Raw genomic sequence first — 23371 nt, 5'->3', positions numbered from 1 at the left:
TATCAAGCTAACTGATTTTTATCAGCAGATTAGGATTTAGAAATGATTTTTTTCTGACCAAAGAAGATGAACTGGAGTTGGTATTTCTCTTCTTGAATTGTGTGAATGTGCCTCACTCATCATGAAGATCAAAGAGTTTGGCCATGTGACCTCAGAGATCCCATTCAGTTCTGATTGTGTGAATGTGGCATTGAAGTATTTGTGGACTATAGAAAGCTTCCTTAGTTTATACCTTTGTATCATCTCAGGTAAAACAGATTATAGGAATTATAGCAACGTAAGATACTGCTTCAAGTTAATAGTAATTAGTTTGACTAGCCAGAGGAGATTCATTCAGTGAGTAAAAGTCTTGTTATTCGGCAGTTGGCCCACAGAAAGTTTCTCAGAATGGACTTTCCTAATACTCTTGGTTCAGTAGTGAGAGTTTCTTAGGAGGTTGTTGTCACTCTTACTACTGATTTTTGCCATCTCCTCACAGACAAGGATTGAAATCACTACTGTTGATTTGCCTTTTGGCTTGTATTACCCACATGCAAGGTAACAGAGCTTTTACTTCAAAATAATTCATTGAATGTTTAAAACACTTTTTTTGAGGAGTAATGTCTTAATGTTAATGATGGTAATGCATCCTTTCAAACTAGCCAAGCACAGAGCTTCCTCACTTTGGAAGTGATGACAGTACTAGTGCCTTCTCACAAGTAATATTTGGCAGATATTTTAAGTTAAGTGTTCACATTTTTGGAGAGATGGATTTTTCGTCCAAGCTTTATAGCTGTGTGTATGATCCTTCTCTTTTGACCCACTATCGATAAATCCATATATACTATTAGTATATTTACTAATTTATCAAATACTATGCTAATATTAGTTAGACAATAGTCATAATAGATATGGTCCCTCTCCTCATGGCCCTCTTTTCATCTTACAGATATGGATACTTTTCGATATGCAGTCTTGAGTTTAAGGTGATAGGTTTTCACTAGCCTGTAGTAGGGAATGTCAGGAATTCACCTATACAGACTTTATTTGGCCTGAGTTATATGCAAAAGATAAATTTTCACAGAAGTTGATCTACTTTACAAATTGCCATATGTTTCAAAGAAAACTTTTGGGCATCTAAAAGAATTCATAGATACAAAAAAGAAAATCAAACCCTCAGTATATTTTGCTGCTCTGTCACCTTTAAGGCAAAAATACTTTCTCAGCCAGAGCTTGAATATATGAGAAATCTTTAAAACTGTTACAGAAGCCTTTCTTCATGCTAATCTTTGAAAGAAAAGAGTAACCATTTGTCATTTGAATACTCTTCCATTGTTGGTTAGTTGACATGAGTTTAGGAGACTATAAAAATAAAATATCAGAGCACACTCAGAAAAGAATTGTTGAATGTTAAAAACATATTAGCTATAAAGAAAAAAGAAGGGTTGAAAGAGAAAGTTGAGGAAACTTCTCAGAAAGTAGAACATGAAGAGTTTTTTTTCTCTTTTAAATGAGACAGCAAATTAAGAGGTACAGCTCAGATGGTCCATCATTCAAACAGTAAAATGAGTTCCATTAAAAGAAAAGAATAGGGAGGGAATTATGAAGAAATAATACCAGAGGAATTGTCAGAACTGAAAAATCTGACAGTTTCCAGATTGTGAAAGAATCCACAGGTACCTAACCTCATGGGTGAAAATAGCCCCAAGGCACATATTTTGAAAAGATGATTCTAAAAACTTTCCAGAAAGGAAGAGATTGTCACATACAAATGGGCAGAAATCAGAATTGTTCAGATTCTTCAACCTAAGTGGTGGAAGGAACAGAACAATGGAGTAGTGCTCTCAAAATTCCAAGGAGAAATCGACCTCCAGCCTGTGATTTGCAAGCCACCAGTCCGTCCAGGTAGGATAGAAACATTTTCAGACACGAAGGTCTCAAAAACTTACATCTCATTTTTAGGATTTTCTAGAGCATTACTAGATGTTGTGCTTCACTAAAATGAGAGTGTAAACCTGGAGCGGAGAAACCTCGGAGTCCACCATGGAGAGAAACTGAGGGAATGAATCTCTGGGAGGATAGTGATGAGAAGTCCCAGGAGGCAGATAAGAGACAATGATGGAGGACTCTACCTATAATGACCCAAGAGAAGAACTTTGAGCTTAGATTGAAAGGAGTTTCAAGGTTTTAGAGGAGCATTTTAGGAGAAGTTTAGAGGACCTTTTCATGAGAAGTTAGTGACTCATAGAAAACCATGCAAATTTTAAAATGAGGTAGTTACTATCTTCAGGGAAAAAATTAAAGTTTTAGCAAAGTATAGTTCATGGCTTAGCTGTGAATTAAATGTTGATTTAATAAATAAGGGTGATAGTAACTATATTGGGAAGATAACACTTCATCTTCCATAGTAGGGGGACTTCCTGTTTTTGAAAAAAAGTTTTATTGGAACACAGCCATACCCATTTGTTTGCATATTTGTCTGTGGCTCTTTTCGCATCACAGCAGAATTGAGTAGCTGCAACTGAGACCATATGGCCTACAAAACCTAAAATATTTATTATCTGGCCTTTTTATAAAAATACTTGCTGACTCCTGTTCCATAGGAAGAAGCCAATAAAATAATGCCTAAAATTGAAAAAAAAAAAAAAGTAATAGTAATAACCATGTTATTTAAAGTAGATTGGGAAGGAGCAGAAGAAACAGCTGAGGTTCAAATGATTGCCTCTGAGAATAGTGAATCAGGACTGGGGAGTGGAATCAGGGACTGGTTTTTTTGTTTTAGGCTTTATATTTTTATTGAATTCTTAAGCTAAGTACATGTATTTGAAAGGTGTGAAGGAAGAATACTGAGAACTTTGATTGGATTAGGAGAAAAAAAAAGAGGGCACTAGTTACATTGAAAGGAGGAGTTGAAAGCATTTTCAATAAACACAGCTTTCCCATTAATTCACTTACTCATTCCACAGCTAATCACTGAAGAGTTCAAATGTCAGGCACTGAGCGCTACACTGCAGAACACGGTTCCTCCCCGGAAGGGGCTTGGGCACCCTGCAGCTGCTGGCACGCACAGACAGGTAAAAGATTATAATAACCTGGTGATACAGCTGCTGTAGTTTAGTGCCTATCACACGATGCTTATGCGATTTAGGCAGGTCAGGGAAGGCATCCCAGAGAACATGACACCAGATCTGAATTTTGAAGGATGAGACCATGTGAGGCAGGGCCTGAACAAGACCTGAATGAGCAGGGCAGACGTCGGAACCCACAGGTGTTCAGTATAGTTGGATGCACGTTGGAAAATAATGTCAGAGCAGTAGACAAGAACCAGAGGCCAGATCGCTTATGCAGGGCTCTTTGCTATGGGGAATATGTTTTTATTTTGTTTTAAGACAAATACCCACTGAAGAGATAGCATCTGATTTTGTTTGCACTTTAGGAAAACATACTGTTGGTAGCAATGAGGGTAATGGGGGTGAGGGTAGGAGACATTGAAAACAGAGAAGCACTTAAGAAACTGTTTCAAGCAAAAATGACAACAAAAAAAATATGGGAATAAACCAGAGTCGACTGGAGAGGAACCAAGGGATTCTGGAATTAAAAGAGTTATGGGAAAGGGAAGGAATCAAGGACGACTCAATTCTGGGCTGGGTGGCATGGCAGGTCGCAGGACATTAACCTCTGATGGGGAACACAGGAGCAGGTGAGAGAGAGAGTTTGTGTGTGTGGGTGTGTGTGTGTAAAGATGTGTGTGAGTTTCGTTTTGGAAGAGTTGTGGGGTTTTTTGGTGGTACCTGTGCAGTGTCTCAGGAACTGGCCAGGACGTGGTTGGATATAGCCACATAGAGGTCAAGAGGAGGGCTTGGATTTGCAAATGTACAGGTCATTGTGCGAAGAGATGAAGTTTGGGAGTTGAGTAGAAAACTCAGGGAGCCTTTCTGGTATTGCCAGCATTGAACCCTTCCTGGGAACAGTGATATTTAAGGATTGGGTTTTATAAGAGGAGGATTCTAGCGAGGAAGCTTAGCCTAGAAGCCTGCAATCAGAGGGATCAAGAAACCAGTGAGATGAGAATTTTAAGAGGAAATGATCCATAGTTTAAAATGCTGCAGAGCACTCAAAGCCTAAAAATGGCCGTTAGATTTGGTAGCTAGGGAGTGATTGTCAAGAACAGCTTTAGGGAAGTAATACGGGAGGAAGTGAACTTTCAGATGTGTAGAGGATTTGTTCGTGTTGTTAATGTTTTGAGATAGAGTTAAACATGTTTCTTTGTTGAGAGGAGGAGAGCTATACAAAGGGAGACATTTAGTGATAACTTAGGGAGAAGAAATGATTCTTCCATTCAAAGAATGCTTATTGCGCACATGCTAGGAGCTCAATCCTATTCCAGACTTGGGGGATATAGCATGAACAAGACAAAGGTTACTCTGTGTGTGTGTGTATGTGTGTGTGTGTGTGTCAGGAACAGGCAATAAGCTTAAAACCAAATAGATACATAGGAAGTCCTCACTTTAAGCAAAACAGCATACAAGGAAACTAATTTTTTTCTCATCAACGTTGTAATGAAATGGTGTTGATTAGAGGAGCTGGCTTAAGTTGTTTCACTTAAAGTCCTTGTTTCACTGAAAGTCATAGCTTTTTCCAAGAGTCTGGACATTAAGTAAGGTCTTACTATAATATAATATCAGGGAGTAATAAGGACCTGGAGGAAAATGAAATTAGAATAAGAGGATAACAGAGTGGTGGTGGGTGGGAGGTGGGGTGCTGTTTTCTGTAAGGTGGTTAGGGAAGGCGTTGCTGCTAAGGTGATATTTGAGGAGAGTCCTGAATGAAATGAGGAAAGAGTAACTGGGAGGTAATCAAGAGACTGAGGTGGATCTCAAATACGGATGGAAAGGTTAGTTGTCCCCAGGAGATGAGGCACTGTTGCAGAATTTTTGAACTGGAGAGAGAGAGAGTAATTTAAAAAAAGAAAACTTTCAAAATGTTCTAATTGAAACCTGGCCCCCATTTTTCTTAATAGGAGCATCCTTAGATGGGTGAGTGTAAGAAGGAATGGGAGCTTTTATATTGTTTGTTTTTCCATCATTAAAACATCTTCTTCTTCATTTATGTCTTCTTCCCGTGACGCTGGAGGGATGACCTTAAGGACAAGTAGCACAAATGGCTGCCTATAACTAGTCTTCACCATGTGACAGATACCATAGATTGTTATCCCTTTGAATTCTCCTAAGGCCCTCTGAGGCATACATTGTCAGCATTTTACAGGGAGGAAACAAAGTCTGGAAGAGGTTTCACATGTCTCGTCATCATCACAGCCCAGATCCAAACTGCTTTCTGGTACTTCAAACCCTTGCTATTAAAGTACCTCCTGTAGACTGCTCACACTCTGCAGTAGAGATAGGTACCTGTGTCCAGTTTGTAGGCGTGGAGGGTAGTAAGGCGGGGAAATGGGAAGTTGGGGGATTTCTTATCCGTTGGACTGCCTCCGGGGTCAGGAGTCTTGATAAGAGGTGTTTGGGCCAGGATTTAAGGCAGGTGGCATTCTTCAAGACATCTCTGCTTTCTTGGTTATCTCACTCTTCCCAGATGAGTTACTCTTTGTGTCCTTATTCCTATTCCTAAAATCCCCACAGTATAACCATGTGGGATTACCCTATTTATGCCTGCTATTGTTAGAGTGGTTCATAGGAAACAATCTCAAGGTTGAGGATGGGCATGAGTAGATTATAAAAATACATGTTCATTGTGGAAAATTTGAGGTTTAGAGTTGCTTCCCACATACTCTGTCTCAAAGTGCCTGATAGAGTGGTGAGGGTAGGGGCCTGTTAACAGCAAAATTCTCCATCGTTACTGTGTTCAGTTGTGTCTACTCTCGTCTTCTGTGAATATGAAGGACCTTGGTAGGGGTCTGCTGGGTATGCACTTGTTTGTGTTTGCAAAAACACACATTCTCATAATGAAATAGACCCTTGGACTGAGCAGGGATTGTTAGGATGGCAGAGTTCTCAAGGTATAGTGAATTTAAATCATTTCTGTGAATAAATGGTTGAATGGGGTGAACCTGATATTTTGTTATTTTTAAAAACTTACATTACACAGCACTGAGGAACTTGGAAATGGCACAGGCACTGTTGCAGAATTTTTGGACCAGAGAGAGAGATAGTAATTAAAAAAAAAAGAAAACTTTCAAAATGTTCTTATTGAAACCTGGCACCCATTTTTCTTAATAGGAGCATCCTTAGATGGGTGAGTATAAGAAGGAATGGGAGCTTTTATGTTGTTTATTTTTACATCATTAGCAGCTTACCTTCCTGTGAAGGTAATTAAATGCTGCACTCCTACAGAAGCACTCATACATACTGCAGCAAGGAGAGTGGGAGTCCCACTAGCTTCCCACCAGTTTCCCCAATTCAGAAGTTATACACTTGATATTTTCCGCTGTTGACAGGTTTTCTGTTTTGCCCATTCAGAATTGTCTGTAGAATTATCTGCATTATGTTTCTAATTAAGTATCGAGACCCTGAAATTACTTTTTGATTTGTTCTTTATTGAGCCAGAAGGATCTAGTCAGAACTTCTGAGTGATGGCAGCAGAGACTGTAGAGCCATTTCCAGCATTGTACAGAAGTACAAGCTTGAGGGCCGGGCGCGGTGGCTCAAGCCTGTAATCCCAGCACTTTGGGAGGCCGAGACGGGCGGATCACGAGGTCAGGAGATCGAGACCATCCTGGCTGACACGGTGAAACCCCGTCTCTACTAAAAAAAATACAAAAACTTAGCCGGGCGAGGTGGCGGGCGCCTGTAGTCCCAGCTACTCAGGAGGCTCAGGCAGGAGAATGGCGTAAACCCGGGAGGCGGAGCTTGCAGTGAGCTGAGATCCGGCCAGTGCACTCCAGCCTGGGCGACAGAGCGAGACTCCGTCTCAAAAAAAAAAAAAAAAAAAAGTACAAGCTTGAGGGTGTAACTAGTCATCTATTCCTAGCACATAAAATTTAGCCTTACAAAAAGATGACATTGTTTTATACATTTTTTTTAATGTGTGCCTTTAAAAAGATTTAAAAGTAGAGATAATTTAAGGGTGTTTATAAATTATGGGGTGCTGTCCGGAGAAGGACAAGCCAATAAATGCTTATTGAACACCTATTGATGACGTTTGTTATCTTGTTGGGTGGCAGCATGCTGGTGTGTTTTGTGAACTGTTGGGATGCCAGAAATGATTTGACAGTAACATGAGATTTGCCAGCATTTGCTTTCAGTGAACTAGACAGTTATTCTGCAGTAACATCGCCATCATACAGATTTCACATGCACATTCTCTCTGTCTCAGAGGCTAGCCAAGTCTGATGTGATATTTTCACAGTTCACTCACCTCATCTCTGACCTTCCCCTTGGGGTCAGGTTCATTTCCTACCTGCTCGTGGCCTTGGGAGATATTCCTTAAAGTGGAACTGGCCTATAAAAGGATTGAAAACGTTCATAGATCTAGTGGCATATTGCCTGAGTGCTCTTCAGAAAGCTTGAAACAGTTAAAAGTGCCATTAGCAATGATAAGTAGGACCTGTTTTCCCACATTCCTGGCAGTGTTATGCATGCTGCTTATTTTTATTGCAGTGCTTGTTTGTGGTAGTGAATCAGAAATTGTGCTTTCTGATGTCCCTGCTGCATCGTACTTGTATCGGTTCTTTATACGCTACAAAGGTAATTTTTTATTAACATTGGTAGAGTTTTCCTGTAGTGTTTTGTGTTGTTTGTTTTTTGAGACAGGGCCTCACTCTGTCACCTAGGCTGGAGTACAGTAGTGTGATCTCACTGCAGATTGGACCTTCCAGACTCGGATGATCCTCCTACCTCAGCCTCCCAAGTAGCTGGGACCACAGGTGGAAGCCACCACACCCGGCTAATTTTTGTATTTTCTGTGGTGACAAGTTTTTGCCATGTTGCCCAGGCTGGTCACAAACTCCTGGGTTCAAGTGATCCACCTGCCTTGGCCTCCCAAAGTGCTGAGATTACAGGTGTGAGCCATTGTACCTGACCTTTCTGTAATTTTTAATGATTTCATTTTGTTGGGCAGAATTTTATTTGAGACATATTGTTAGACATACCAAAATGGTTAGAAATAATCGGTGCCACGAGGAAAAGTTAGCACATAGACAGAAGATCTCTCAGCAAGGCGATCTTTAGTCTCTGCAGAAAGGGTACTCAGTTGCAGATGAAACAATGGCCAGAGCACACCTGAACAAAGGAAAGCAGATATATTTATCCCTTGTGCATTTGGATCATCCTTACAGCTGTGTCCTGCATCCATTGGCTGGAGCTGGACCTCACACTCTTAAACTGACACCCGATTTGCTAATAGCCTAAAACTTTCCTAAATAGGTAAGTGCAGGGAAGAACAAAGAAGGAGAGGAGGTTGCTTACGAAAGGTTTAAGGAAGCAGTAACATTTCCAAATAAGGAATGGGCATAGGCTGTGAGCTAGAACATGCCTATGAGCATGTCCAACAGTTACTTAGGATAGGGCCTAACAAAGAGTTTTTAGCCCAAAGCAAAGAGGCTTTGAAGAAAGTTAGTCTTTAAAAGAAACTATTATTTCTAACACTTATGATTTATTCTTTAACAAGAAGGGGAACTTTGAAGACGAAACTTTTTACTTTCTACACATATGTCTTATTATTGATAATAGCCTTTTTTATTAGCTGGAATTTTCCCCCAAACTTCTTTATTTTTGACTTTTTGGCAGTTTGTGATGGTTGAGAATGTCAGTTTTCTGGGATCTGATAATTTAAAGAATAGAGATAAAGGAGATAAACTTGTAGTAACATCATTTACCTAGAACTGACTCCACTGTAATGAAGCTTAGGAGATAATTTTTTTTTTTTTTTTAATTTTAACTGCCTTGGTTCAGAGCACTTACCATTTATCTGGAATTTATGGCTTCTTCAGGTAAATAATTGTCCTATCGAACACTAACCCTTGCATTGATTCTTAGAAGCACCATTTACTAAATGGACTTGCCTTTCCCTGATTTAGCCAGTTAGTCTCTGCCCTCGTCCCCTTCCCCTTAGCACCCGACCATGCCTGCTTTCGAGCTACTTACCTCCTTGGCCGCTGCACTCTTTGCAAACAGCAGTACCTTGGTAGACATGTCTCTCTAGGACAGATTCCATGGCATTTTGTGGTTCTTTTTAATAGAAAATGCCTCTAACTCTTAGAGAAAAAAAATCTAAATTGACAGACATTAAAATGATAAACCGTAATTGCAGTCCCAAGGATGATTGGAATCATGTCTTTCATTTTTCTGTGTGCATCCAGCATGCCATGAACTCACTTAGAATTGGAACTCACTTTAATCTTTTTTAAATTGCAAATTGACAAACTATGGTTGTATATATTTATGGGGTACAGAGTGATGTCATTTTTGAATACAATGTGGAATAATTAAGTCAAACTAACATATCTACCACCTCAAATACTTATCTCACTTTAATCTTAAAGCTGTATTAATACTTAATGCCTACATATCCCATTCATTTGGATATGAGAAATAATTAGGAAACTTAAGGGTAATTTGGTTTTCTGAGTGAGTGGTGTTTTGTAGCTGTGTGGGATGACCAGGAAATCAAAGTCAACAAAAAATAGGAAGCAGTGTTTATATCCCGGCTAGAACCAGAAGCCTGAGATACTATGATCCTTGTATTGTTTGTATATGAGGAAGGTTAAGAGCTTCAGATCTGAAGCAGTAGTACTAGTTAGTGATGCTGGCAGCCCCAAATTCTGAGTTTCCTAGACTAGGGTTTGTTCTTTTCCCTGAGATGCCCCAACATGCCTTTGTACCTCTAAAGACAATTACTGGGCTTTTATGGTGTTCACAAGTCATTTATGAGAAGTGCAGTGTCATCAAGGACATTATGGTTGCAGTGGGGATGGGGGCTTAAGTGCTGGGTAGAATAAAATCAGTCCTTTAAAAAAAATCGTATGAAGTATTGCAATGAAATTATTTTTTCAAGTAATAAATACATATGGTTTAAAACGTCAAATAATATACCAAATCCTGTCTCCTTAGAGAGAATTGCATTGAACTCTTAGCTCTTTTTTATTGTCTATATTTCTATTTCTTGATTTATCAATTATAGATATCATTGATTGTTTTCTTCCAAAAGGGATGAGGGCTTACCTTATTTCCTCCCCATCTCCTAATACCCCTCAATGAAGGCATGTTATTGTTTTTGTTCCTTTATTAGTTACCGCTAACTTTCTTTTTTTTTTTTTTTTTTCTTTTTTTTAAGACGGAGTCTCGCTTTGTCGCCCAGGCTGGAGTGCAGTGGCCGGATCTCAGCTCACTGCAAGCTCCGCCTCCCGGGTTTACGCCATTCTCCTGCCTCAGCCTCCCGAGTAGCTGGGACTACAGGCGCCCACCACCTCGCCCGGCTAGTTTTATGTATTTTTTAGTAGAGACGGGGTTTCACCATATTAGCCAGGATGGTCTCAATCTCCTGACCTCGTGATCCGCCCGTCTCGGCCTCCCAAAGTGCTGGGATTACAGGCTTGAGCCACCGCGCCCGGCCAGTTACCGCTAACTTTCATACATGCCAGCATCTTTTATAACTGATTTAATCTACAAAGACAATATCCTTTTGACTTCATTTTATTGGGTGCAATAAATTAGGGTCTAATAGAGTTAGATCTAATTAGGTCTACACTTAGGGCTCTGGGGGTTGTTGGACATAAATGTTCTGCAGAAGTAATCCCCTGTTTGTTTTCCTTGTGTGTTATAGTTAATCTGGAGATGTTGAAAATGTTTTATTTTGGATTTTGTCATAATCTTTGCCTTTTTAAAAATGTTTTACAGAAATAAATATCTTCCTTCAATAGATGAAAATGAAAATACAGAAGAAAGAGAAGCAGGTAAGAGATCACATTTCTTTTAAGTGAATGCATCTGGGGTATCTTGGTGCTTTTTCAACAAGGGGAGACACTGGCAGCGTTGGCTCATCCCTTAATCTTTGGTACTTTCCCTGTTGCCTGTATTATAGTAACTGAGAGCTCTGTTCTGAATGACTTAATAATGCGGATTTTTCTTCATGCTCAGTTCATCTTCACGTAGGAGTAAATGTAATGAAAACTGTATATCAGAATATTATTCAAATTAGCCAAGTAGAAGAGAAACATTTCCTCCCTTTGAATAGCTTTCTGAGTCTTTTCTGAAAGAGAGATGTGACCAATTCTTTATAGTTTATATATTTATCCTTCTATCCATCTGGATTTTTGGTTAAACTAAAAGCATTCTTACTTACAAAATCCTTACTTATGATTTTGTAAGTAATGATCAGTGGATGGGTTCCTCCTAGAGAGAAAAATAGTGAAATAATTAGAAGAACAGGAGCATCAACTCTTTGGCATTTGGTTTTTTGAAGGGGGTGTGGGATGGAGAGTGTGATTTATCTTGCCAGGATCTCTTTCCTTGGTTGGTACTGCTGTGCCCTGAGTGTAATATATTCAAAGGAACTCTGAGACCTCACTCAGGGAGATCAGATGGGAGACCTGTCTCTGTCTCTTGGAAATGGGCTATTTCTGATAGGCTGGTTTTTCTTTTACAGAATTGAATGACAACCTGGGAAGTGGGGTATCTAAATCCCTGCTTTTCACTGGGACTCTAACAAAGAGGTTGGGTGAGACTAGCCTCTCTTACTTTTCCAGTTTGCTTCTAGGGAACCCTAGTCTAATAATAGGGTGACGTAGGGTTATGGCTCAGGGTTATGGTTACAAAGACTACCCCCTGGTCTGTCCTCAATGGATAGGTTGGTTTGGGGAATTAGTTAACTCATCTGCTGCCAGATAACAAGAAGAGCAGTGACTAAATACTGTCTACTTACTGGATTTATATCTGTCCTAGCTCAGAGAGTTGTCAACTGATAGGCAAACGCTACATGGAATGCAGTTCCATCTACCAGGAACTTATCCTGTGGATATACTCAGGTGTGCAAAACTGTGTGTATAAAGGCTTAAATTGCTGTTTCATGTATGATAGCAAAAATGGAAAAGAACGTACACATCCATCAAAAAGGGGACTGTTTAAATCATAGCTCACCCACCTAGTGGAATATTATGCTGCTGTTAAAAAGAACACATTACTGGCTGGACGCAGTGGCTCACACCTGTAATGCCAGCACTTTTGGAGGCCAAGGTAGGCCGATCACCTGAGGTCAGGAGTTTGAGACCAGCCTGGCCAACACGGCGAAACCCTGTCTCTACTAAAAATACAAAAAAATTAGCTGGGCATGGTGGCAAGTGACTGTAATCCCAGCTACTCAGGAGGCTGAGGCAGGAGAATCACTTGAACCTGGGAGGTGGAGGTTGCAGTGAGCCGAGATTGCGCCATTGGACTCCAGCCTGGACAAGAGCAAGACTCCGTCACAAAGAACACATTACTGAAGAGAACCCCAAACCCTCAAAACTATTGTCATTTGTGATATGTGAGCAGGTTTATATTTCTTAAAGCAGTCTTCACATTTATTTATTTTTAGGCATCCTTTAAGATAAGCATTTATTTAAATCAAAACATTCTATAGTGATTACACCAAAATGAATTCTGGTTCCTTTCTGTGAGATTTTACTGGTTCGTGTTAAGACCTTTGGTATATTAGCCAGCTGTTATGTAGCTTCAGTTGGATGGGTTTTTGTTTTAGACCTCATGGTAATGTTGATGATGAACAGAACAGGATTTTTCATTTAAAAATTAATATTAGATAGGATAGAGAAGCAGGTTAAAGAAGTGAGCAACTTTCAGAAAGACTTGATCCTGCTCCTCTTATAAATACTGATGGTAGGCCATACTGGTAACTGAACTGCAAGAAATTGCAGAGAATGAAAATAGAAAATTGTGTTCAAATTAAAGCAATATATAAACTCCAGGATGGAGAATTCAGTGGCTAACAGAGAAGAGGCTCATGTTCTGGAGTGAACTTCAGCTTTGATTTCCATAGAACAGGATTGAAACTCTGACCCTACGATTTAGTTGTATAACTTTGGATAAGTTCAGTCTTGTCAAATGATCCTTTATGGAAATTTTTCCTTTGTGCTTCTTAACTAGTTGGGCATTCCACCACACCACTGTTGATGTCATCCATGATGTCATGAGGGGGTGGCCATCAACATTGCAGACCACAGACTAGGCAGTCCCCAGGAGCTCTTTAATAGTTCCAGAGAGTTCTCTGGCTAAAGATTGGTGCTGCATCTGTCGAGCAGTGTTAACAATCTCATTAAAAGTGATATTTCCACTATATTTAATGTTTTTCTGTTTCTTTCTGTCTCTTGGTGGTTCCTTGAGGGTTTTGATGATCAGGGCAGAAGAAGGTACCACCTCAAACTGGGCCTGTCTGTTCTGAATGGTCAGTTTCACTGTAATCCTTAGACCCTTCCAGTCACCAGTTGCCTTGGCAATGTCATCACCAGCCTTTCTGGGAGACAGACCCAGGGGGCTGATCTTGGGAGCCGGTGCAGACATGGCACTGACTTCCCCCCTGGTGCACCTCACGTACAGACTCTGATCTCATTGGGGTCAAACTTCAGAAGCATGGTGGAGGCAGCTGGTGTCAGATGAATCCGATTCAGGACGACCAAAGAAAGTTGCACCTTAGCCGCCTCTGAGCTGGAAGACAAAAGCCAGCCTTGTTTTTCTGTCACTTAAATGGAAGTAATCATAACATGCCTCACATCATAAGACTAGGATTAAGTGGGGTGATTTGTCAAGTACTTGGTATTCAGTTTGTCAGTGGCAAGGAAATCTTTCAGTTTAACAAAAGTAGCCATCAAACTTTGTCTTTTCTCTTACCATGATTCTGAAGTGTTAGAAGTAGCAGCAAATGAAATATCTACCTTTTAAAAACCCTCATTCCTATTAATTCACTTTCCTCTTCCTTGGAGAAAAGTAGCATATAAATACACTCTGATCTTGATATTCCTCATTTCTTTGTTCAAAATCTTATCAAGGTAAATTGAAATGGTAGATTTTTACAAATTAAATCAAAACTCAGTAATAAACAATAGTGCTTCTTATTAACCGGAAAAGGCATAATAGGTGTAATGTGCCCAGAACAAAGGGTTTAGAGATTGAATTTGTTTTGCCTAAAGAAGCGTTGTGAGAAACAGACTTTAATAAAACGTTTGAAAGTGAATCACTCAGGAGAGCTATAGACTTTTATCTACATTATAGAGAACTAAACTGCTTCTAAGAAATATGTTTAATTCTTAAGATGACTAAGCATTATTAGGCAAAAAAAATTATAAAAATAAAATGTGAACTCTAATCATTGAAAACCTATGTGGCACTATTGATGTATAATATAGTTGTAAATACTTCTTTGCGAGAGGGCACATCCTAATGTTAGCAACAACAAAACTGTGATACAGGAATATTGATTTTTATTCATCTCAGCTCCTTGCTTGGCACTGGGAAAAAACATAAGTGATAAATACTATGTAATGTATAATATGGTCTGCAGGCAGGTGTAATCTTAAGGGGTAAGAGGGCTTTGGGACCACATATGCAGTGTAGAAGACAGTTAATAAACAGTGAATGCAATAGAAATACATAATATTATAAGTAGGATGACAGCTTGGAGCTGTGCCCAGGAGGTAACCCAGACCTGAGTAACTACAGGAGAATCTTGCTTCCTGACCCCATGCCAAGAGTTGGGTAAGCAGAGCCTTTCATTATTAGGTCCTCTGGAAAACATAAAGATGGGAAGAGTTTTCTTCAGATATACTGTGAGAATCTCAAAGACTTTCAGATTATTAGACCTTATTTTCTTCCCTGGAGTGAATATGGGTATAATTTATTCACTCAACAAATATTTGTTGAGTTTTTCAACATTAATTCATTAATATTAATTCAGAAATATTTGCGTTCTACTTGGGGTCAGGTCCAGTAGTAACTAAAACAATTTCTCAAGAAATTTCTAGCCTGATTACAAACTATTAATATAACCAGGGAATGAAATATGCCTCGGAAGCGCCAGAGTTTTACCGTGTGGTGGAAGATCATGCCCTGGAATTGGAGAGTATGGGGGCCGAGGGAAGGTCAGCCCCACCAAAGAAATTGAGAGAGTTCTAAAAAGAGGCAATGTCTTCTGTGGGGAGCTGGGTTTCAGGTTTTTTGCTTCAGGGGCCTCAGGAGGAAAGCTTAGAAGGGAAGAGGGTGGATTTGGGAAGTTGAAAGACATGGTGGGAAGGGAGAAAGGAAAGGTGTGGAGTGTGGTGCTAAGTTTTGGGTGGTGACCGAGGGTGAACTAGGACAAAGAATAGTTCCCAAAAGATTTGGTCCCAGAAGTCCTCTAGGGAGAGATGAGGACTCAAGTTTACTAGTAGTATGGATCACTAAATCATGATCCATAATTCAGAATAGTGAAAGAGGAAGAATAGCAAAGTTGGTAATATGGTTGAGTGAATAATTTACTTTTAAGACTTTTTAGCCTCATCTGCAGAGGGTCTGAAGATCGTCTGGGCTAATACTAGCCTAGATGACTAAACAGCCTCACCCTAGAATCATGTTTCAAAAGGACTTAAAAGGTACCTATCCACCTCCTTTCTCCTCCCTCCTCCAAAAAGGAAAAGAAGTCTGAGCATTAAATGCTTTCCCCTCTTTGAACATATCTTAATAGATTTTTTTTTCGTTATTCTTACTCACTTTATGTTCTGAGACATACACTCAAGGCCAGAATAAGTCACTGGGATGGCAAAATAACACTGACTTATATAATGTGAACTGTGGATGAAGCTAGGACTGTGTAACCTGAAGAAGTGAAGACTTAAGGGCATCATGTGGAAAAGAGGTTAAATGTGTCTATTGCTGGACCTGTGGAAGAGAATGGGACATGTGGGGACAGTTAGAGGAGGATAGGCTTTAGCTTCATACAAACAAGGACATCCGGGCCGGGCGCGGATAAAGATGGGAAGAGTTTTCTTCAGATATACTGTGTATAATCCCAGCATTTTGGGAGGCCGAGGCGGGCAGATCACAAGGTCAGGAGATCGAGACCATGGTGAAACCCCGTCTCTACTAAAAACACACACAAAAAATTAGCCGGGCGCGGTGGCGGGCACCTGTAGTCCCAGCTACTCAGGAGGCTGAGGCAGGAGAATGGCGTGAACCTGGGAGATGGAGCTTGCAGTGAGCCAATATCGCGCCACTGCACTCCAGCCTGGGGGACAGAGCGAGACTCCGTCTCAAAAAAAAAAAAAAAAAAGAAGGGCATCCGGAGAAGTTGAGCTGCACAGCTGTGCCATATGCCTTGTAAGCAGTAAAGCTCCCTGTCTCCAGAACTTATTAGTTATTATTTTCTCTCTCTCCTAATTCTTTGTATTTTAGAAAGAATGAGATGGGAGTTTGAACTCAACCTCAGAGGCCCATCCTGACTAGAATCATAGAGTTTGCCAGTACATTTATTTATGGTATTTATAAGACCAAAGTAAATTGTATATAAGTTGACACAGTTTTAACTAAAATATTACATAGTAATTCTATATTACTATGATATAATAATATTACTCTACATACACAGTAATATGATTACTATGATATAGTATCATGATTATGTAACGTAGTACATGATTATGTAGTAATCATATTACTATGTAATATTTTAGTATTAAAATGCTAATATTTTAATTTTAGTATAAAATATTAACATTAAAATATATAATAGGATTAATTATAATATATTAACATTTAAATTGCACTGTGGTTCATTTAATTCATGTTACTAATGTTATCAAATATGTCACTAGCATTTATGAGACAGACACAAAATTTTAATGGAAATAAGCTGCTAATTTTAAAATCCTATGCATAAAGAAGCTGTAAGTCTTGTAAGTTTACATGTAGAAAACACTACCATAAAAAAGGCTACTTAAAAACAGCTAATGGAATTGCCTCGCCTCCTATCTTGACCAGAGGAGTCTGGGAACCTCTGGTGACCAAGTTTTTGGCGCAGCTTCAAAGTGATGATGAAGGATTTGGATCTGTGACATTTTTAGCTCGCACATGAGTATTGATGTGACTGTGAAGAGTTGTCTTCCTCTGCCTAACTTTGTTTTTTTTTTTAGACAGAGTTTTGTTTTGTTGCCCAGGCTGTAGAGTAGTAGTACAATCTCAGCTCACTGCAACCTCTACCTCCTGGATTCAAGCAATTCTCGTGCCTCAGCCTTCTGAGTAGCTGGGATTACAGGCACCCGCCACCACGCCTGGCTGATTTTTTTGTATTTTAGTATAGATGAGGTTTCCCTATTTTGCCCAGGCTGGTCTCAAACTTCTCAGCTCAGGCAGTCCGCCCGTCTCGGCCTCCCAAAGTGCTAGGATTACAGGAATGAGCCACCGTGCCTGGCCGCTCTGCATAACTTTGATTCATCCTTGGGAAAACTGTCCCAAAGGGTTGAAGTATTATGAAAAAAACAGAAGTGCAATAGGAGCGTCTTTTTCATTTTGATATGGTTTGTAACTTTATCATGAACTTACTGTCCAGGAACTATGTAATATTTAGATACTGAGAATAAAACGTTCTCATTTTGTAAGGATAAAAGAAATATGTCTACTGCTAACTACGTTCTTACGATGTTGGTGGTAGATCTTTGGTAGCTGCCAAGTCCCTGTTTAAAATGACCCTCATCTTGGGACCCTTCTGGGTGAAGTTGAAAAGTCTTATTTATTTAATATATGTCCTACTACATTTATTTAATATACGTCCATTTAATAAATTGTTTATTCTTGATGTGTTTTTCATCTGATCTGGAGAACAAGTGGATTTATGAAGAAATGGATAGAAGAGGAAAGTTAGTGAATTGAAAGTCGTCTGGGGAAAGGTTGAGGAGATACAGCTGTGTTGGGGAATGGGTGATGGAAACGAAATAGAGGTTGGTTAGAGGTTCTTGCTGATTCTTATTTCTAAGTTTGTTGTATCCAGTACACGAGACAATGTGAAGTGATTAAGAGCAGTGGCCCTTGAAATAGGAGTCAAATCCCAAATCTTAGCTTTACCACTTACTAGCCATGGGACCAAGGTGAGTTATTTAGTCTTTCTAGGCTTCTACTCTAAAATGGAGTTATAATATGCCTCTATCTTAAGGTTGTTTTGGTGATACACTCAATAAGCTTAGTATCTTCCTAATACCCAATTCTTAGTAAAATTAACTATTATTATTATTGACATCCTTTTTTTTTTTTTTTTGAGATGGTCTGTGTCGCCAGGCTGGAGTGCAGTGGCATGATCTTGGCTCACTGCAATCTCCGCCTCCCGAATTCAAGCGATTCTCCTGTCTCAGCCTCCCAAGTAGCTGGGATTACAGGCACACATCACCACACCCAGCTAGTTTTTTAAATTTTTAGTAGAAATGGGGTTTCACCATGTTGGCCAGGATGGTCTCAATCTCCTGACCTTGTGATCCGCCAGCCTCAGCCTCCCAAAGTGCAGGGGTTACAGGCATGAGCCATCGCACCTGGCCTTGGCATCCATTTTATATTTAAAATATCAGAACAATTCTGGGTGCTCAAAGTCATTGTGACTACAAGGTTTAGATATATAAAAGAACAATTCCTTATCCATGAATACAGTCTTTCAAACTCTAGGCCCGGGTGCTGGTTTATTATGTGGCAGTGATAGGAGCAGAATTGGCCTAAGTTTTGGGCCTTGGGCCTCCGGTAGCCTAAAGCTACAGTAAAACTACATGTGGGCCAGGAATGAAGAGGTAGGAAAATAGTCTTATTCACACCGCTAGTTTCTGTTCAGCATCTACTTGTCCTAGAATATATCAGCAAATAATTCTGAAAGACGTATCTCCTGGCCTTGGTTGGTGGAGCAAACATCATTCCACTTAGGCAGATTAGGAAATTGAGTTACTGTGAGGTTTTGGTCTACCCAACCATAGTTGGAAATAAAAGTAGTTTCCAAAAACAACACAGGCACTTATTAATTATTATTTTCCCTCTCTCCTCCTAATTCTTCCCTCTCAGCATCCACATTTAGTCATTTACTAGCCCGCAGTTTTTGTTACTGCCTAGAGTTAACAAGAATTAGGTTGACTGCAGATTTAGAGATTTCAAATTTCTAAGACTCTTGAAACATCGTAAGAGAAAAGTATCTCCTATCCCCATCTCTCCATTTTAATTGCAAAAATGTGGAAGTAGAGGTGGGGACTAAAAATGAGTCAAGTATTTGGGGGTGGAAAGGTTTTGAAAAAATGACATTACCAAATCCTTTGACCACTCTTTAGTGTTTCACTTACCTGCCTCTCAGTAGTGTTTGACACCTGTGATGATTCTGTCTTGAAATGCTGTCTTCTTCAGGCTTCTGGGATACCATGCTTTCAGTCTTACATTTTTTTCCTGGCCACTTTGCTTATCTCACTGTTTCTTCTCACTCTGTAGGTTTTTCTTCCTCTGGTGATCCTGAAACATTAGCATGTGTCAGGTTTTGGTCCTGTTTTCCTTCTCCCTTTATTCTTGCTGGGCAATCTAATTCATTCTTGTAGAAATTTTTCTTGGAAAATTATCCAAGAACCTACTGGATTTCTCCACCTGAATTATCCTTAAATACCTGCAACTGAACTCTCTTCCTCCTGGTTCTAACCAGCTGTGACTGTGTGAAGAACATCAGGATCAAAGTACCTGCTTTGTCACCTAAAGCACAGGTCTCCTCAGTAGAGATACATTGAAATAGAAATGTTCCTGGACTTCACAATGAAGTTAGATGTCCTGACAAACCTGTCATCAAGTTGAAAATTCGTAAGTCAAACCATTATGAGTCAGGGACTGTCTGTATACTAAATGCAGAAAAAGAAACAGAGAAGGAGATATACAAATGCACAAACAATTGGACAGACGTTTTTCCTGCCCCCACTCTGGTCAGTCTTGCTAATTCCATACAGATGTCTTTGCCGAATGGGTAAGTTCCAGTACAATTGCAGCAAAATAAAAGCCGAGGACATGTGGGTTTTGTTTTTGTTTTTGTTTTTTCTGCATTTAGTATGTTCCGTAGTCAAATACCTGTTTAAAAAAAAACTTTCTGAAGAAAGTGATGGTGAAAAAATAAGACAATCCTAATTTTAATTAGGAAATAACTTTAGCTACCTGAAATGTTGTCCATGAACTGATTTATTAATAGGAACAATTACCTCTTACTTTGAATGCTCATTTTTATTATTTGAACTTTAAAAAGAGATAGAAGGTTGCAAATTTTTATGATTTTTTTCTACTCATTTTTATGTTCAGCTAATTTCTGACACAGAACACCATCTTCTCCCTGCTGGGAAAGATAGAAGACTCCAAAGCCAGCCAGCAGCAGGAGTTGGCCAGGCCTTGCTCACTACTTGGGTTTGAGGTGCAAGGAAGTACAGCTGGATGAAGGGGCTGTGGTGGCCTTTCCAGCCTAGGTGCAAAGTGCGCACTTTGTCCTGCACCTCAGTCAAATGTAATCTCTCAGTGCTGGCACCTCTCATTCTGCCTTTGATTCTTGAATCCTTATGATTGGGAGAAACATGAATTGTCTGGTAAAACAGTTTTTCTCATTTGTTATAGAAGTCTGTAAAAATTTTCTATTACATGTATGTGAAAGTTTTTCTGTTAAAAATACCATGAAAGTAATACATTCTCATTATTGAAATCGTAGATGTCTGTTAAAAATTAAACAACCAAATTTGCATAGCCTCAAATGATTACTATTAACATTTTGTTTTTCTTCTATTATTTGTTCTATGCACAGATATTTATTGCCATTTCTGTTTACATGTACAATTCTATAGACTTCCTTTTTCTCTTTTCCAAATTGTAGATAACTGTTTCATTCAGTAACCACAGGATTGAATTATACCATAAGCCAGGTACTTTTCTAGATACTACCACAGAATCACTGCCTCTTGAAGCTTACATTCTACTAATGGGAGACAGGTAAAAACAAAGAACAAAAAAGAAGTGAAAGCTGCCCATAGTCGTATCACCCACACATAATGATGGTTAACATTTGGTCTGTGCCCTTGCAGACTTTAAAAAATTGTTTTAAAAAGCTGGCGTTCATAGAGCTAGCTTTTTGTTTTTAAAAACAAAATGTGATTAGACCATAGGTTTTCTTTTTTTGCTTCCCAAATGTAGACATGTTTCATGTCTTTTAAACCTCTGTATAATAATGGCTGCATAGTATTATTCCAGATGGTGGGTGTACTATTAATTTAAATATTTTTCTAAAGATTGGCAAGCAGGTTATTTATAGCTTTTTTCTCTATTAAACACAATTGTGTATCAGATATTCTTATACATAATCCTTTGGAGTACTTACGTGTTTCCTTTATTTATGCCCTAGAAGAGAAGTTGCCCCGTTTAAAAGGATATCCACAATTAAAATTTTATATTGTTGTGTTGTATTTTTCTCTAATTTGGTCTTAAGGTTACTCCCTGGACAGTGGCTATAATTTCTAGCCCTGCCCTGATGGGGCCCCAGGGAGGTGGTCATGTGTGTTTACAGTGTGCCTTTCACCAGCTACTTCTCTATCCTGGAGGCAGCCTAATGCAAGTGACCAGTGACCAGGTGTCCCTCTCACAGAAGACTTATTTATACTGGTAGACTCCTTGTGGCTCTTGTCCAACCTGTGTCCTTTGTCCAGTTTATTCCCACCAAGATAACCACTCTCTAGGAGAGCCCTGACCAGGAGGAGAGTTAGGTTAATGTGTGTCAGTCAGGTGAGATACAGAGAAGACAGCATAACAAAACATATGAAATAACAGAGGCAGTTTTATTACTTGCAGATCCTAGAGAGAAGAGAGCAGCACACGTCACAGGCCCAATGAGAAGTGAAGAGCTGTCCAGGGCTCGCATGTTCAGTCAGTGTGTGGGGAGCAAGATATAGAAAGATGAACCAATGGATCAAAGCCTTCATTGGGGTCCAGGCCATTACCCATTACCCTAGCAGGTTTCCTGCAGGGAGTTCTAATTGCTGGGTTTAGAGCAAGCAGTTAGAATTCAGTGGAGTCACTGCGGCGTATCTGGGCAGTCCATGCAGGGTATGGGAGTCAGTGGGACAAGACACATAGGTAGGCTCTCTGGCTGTCCCATAGGTGGGTGGTCACCAGGAGGCAGTTGTAAAAGGCAGATATCGGGATTGACCACCTTAAGGAACTGGGAGAAGGCAGTGTCAAGGGTGGAAACTGTATCAAGGGTGATCAAGCTCCACTTCTGGTATGAGAAAGTCCAGTGTACATCCAAAATGGATGTTGAGGCAACATAAAATTGCAAGAATTCACTGCATGTTGCTTCTCTGTCCTGCGAAGGAAAAAAAAAAAGGCTTTTAATAGTTGATACTCTTGCCAGCAATATATGAGCGCACCAATTTCGGTATGTCCTTGTATTGGATTTTTCAAAATGAAAATGTAATTTACATACTATAAAATCCACCCTTTTAAAATGTGCAATTTCGTGGTTTTTAGAATATTGACAAGATTGTGTAAACATCACCACTATTTAATTTCAGAATGTTTTCATAACCTCCAATTTGTCTCTTTGAGTTTGTTTTTTTCTGAGTATTTCATATAAATTGTATTATACAATATGTGGCCTTTTGTGTCTGGCTTATTTCATTTGGCATGTTTTCAAGGTCTATCCGTGGTATAGCATGTTTCAGTACTTCACTCTTCACTCTTTTTTTTTTTTTGGAGACAGAGTCACTTTGTCGCCTAGGCTAGAATGCAGTGGCATGATCTCAGCTCACTGCAGCCTCCGCCTCCCAAGCTCAAGCGATTCTCCTGCCTCAGCCTCCCAAGTAGCTGGGATTACAGGTGCGTGCCACCCCACCTGGCTAATTTTTGTGTTTTTAGTAGAGATGGGGTTTCACCATGTATGGCCGGGCTGGTCTTGAACTCCTGACCTCGTGTGATCTGCCCATCTTGGCCTCCCAAAGCGCTGGGGTTGTAGGTGTGGGCCACTGTGCCCAGCCCCACTTCACTCCTTTTTATGGCTGAATAATATGCCATTGTATGGACATACCACATTTTGTTTGCCCGTTCATCTGTTGATGGACTGGGTTTCTTCCACATTTTGGCTATTGTGAATAGTGCTGCTGTGAACATTTGTGTATAAGTTTTTGTTTAAACACCTGTTTTCAATTCTGTCTCTGTGTGTGTGTGTGTGTGTGTGTGTGTTTGTGTGTCTGTCTATGATGGAATTGCCAGATCATTTGCTAACTGTGTAACTTTTTGAAGGACTGTCACACTGTTAAGTGGCTTCACCATTTTTTATTCCCACCAACAATGTATGAAGGTTTCAGTTTCTCTGTATCCTTGCCAAAATTATTGTTGTCTGTCTTTTTTATTATAGCCATCTTAGGTGGGTATAAAATAGTATCTCATTGTGGCCTTGA

At 39.7% G+C, this 23371-nt stretch overlaps 1 protein-coding gene across 9 annotated transcripts in view; it reads left to right on the top strand.

Moving 5' to 3' along the window:
• Positions 1 to 23371, top strand: part of CHD6 (chromodomain helicase DNA binding protein 6) — a 211987-nt gene that overhangs the window by 51934 nt on the left and 136682 nt on the right. For 7 of the 9 annotated variants that reach the window (XR_012419397.1, XR_012419398.1, XM_074005359.1 and 4 more), the window contains exon 2: positions 10827 to 10882. The exons of 1 other annotated variant lie outside the window; for it this stretch is intronic. Coding sequence is in view for 4 of the 8 variants with exons in the window: in XM_005569020.5 (XP_005569077.2) it covers positions 10850 to 10882 (33 nt within the window). In the remaining 4 variants the exon portion in view is untranslated. Of the gene's footprint in view, positions 1 to 10826; positions 10883 to 19857; positions 22791 to 23371 lie in introns of those variants that run through there. One more of the 9 variants, XM_074005358.1, reaches the window with a different exon arrangement.

Source organism: Macaca fascicularis, chromosome 10, assembly GCF_037993035.2.
Source record: "Macaca fascicularis isolate 582-1 chromosome 10, T2T-MFA8v1.1".
NCBI lineage: Eukaryota > Metazoa > Chordata > Mammalia > Primates > Cercopithecidae > Macaca > Macaca fascicularis.
Note: the sequence above shows the minus strand (reverse complement) of the source record. Positions and strands in the feature narration are given on the sequence as shown.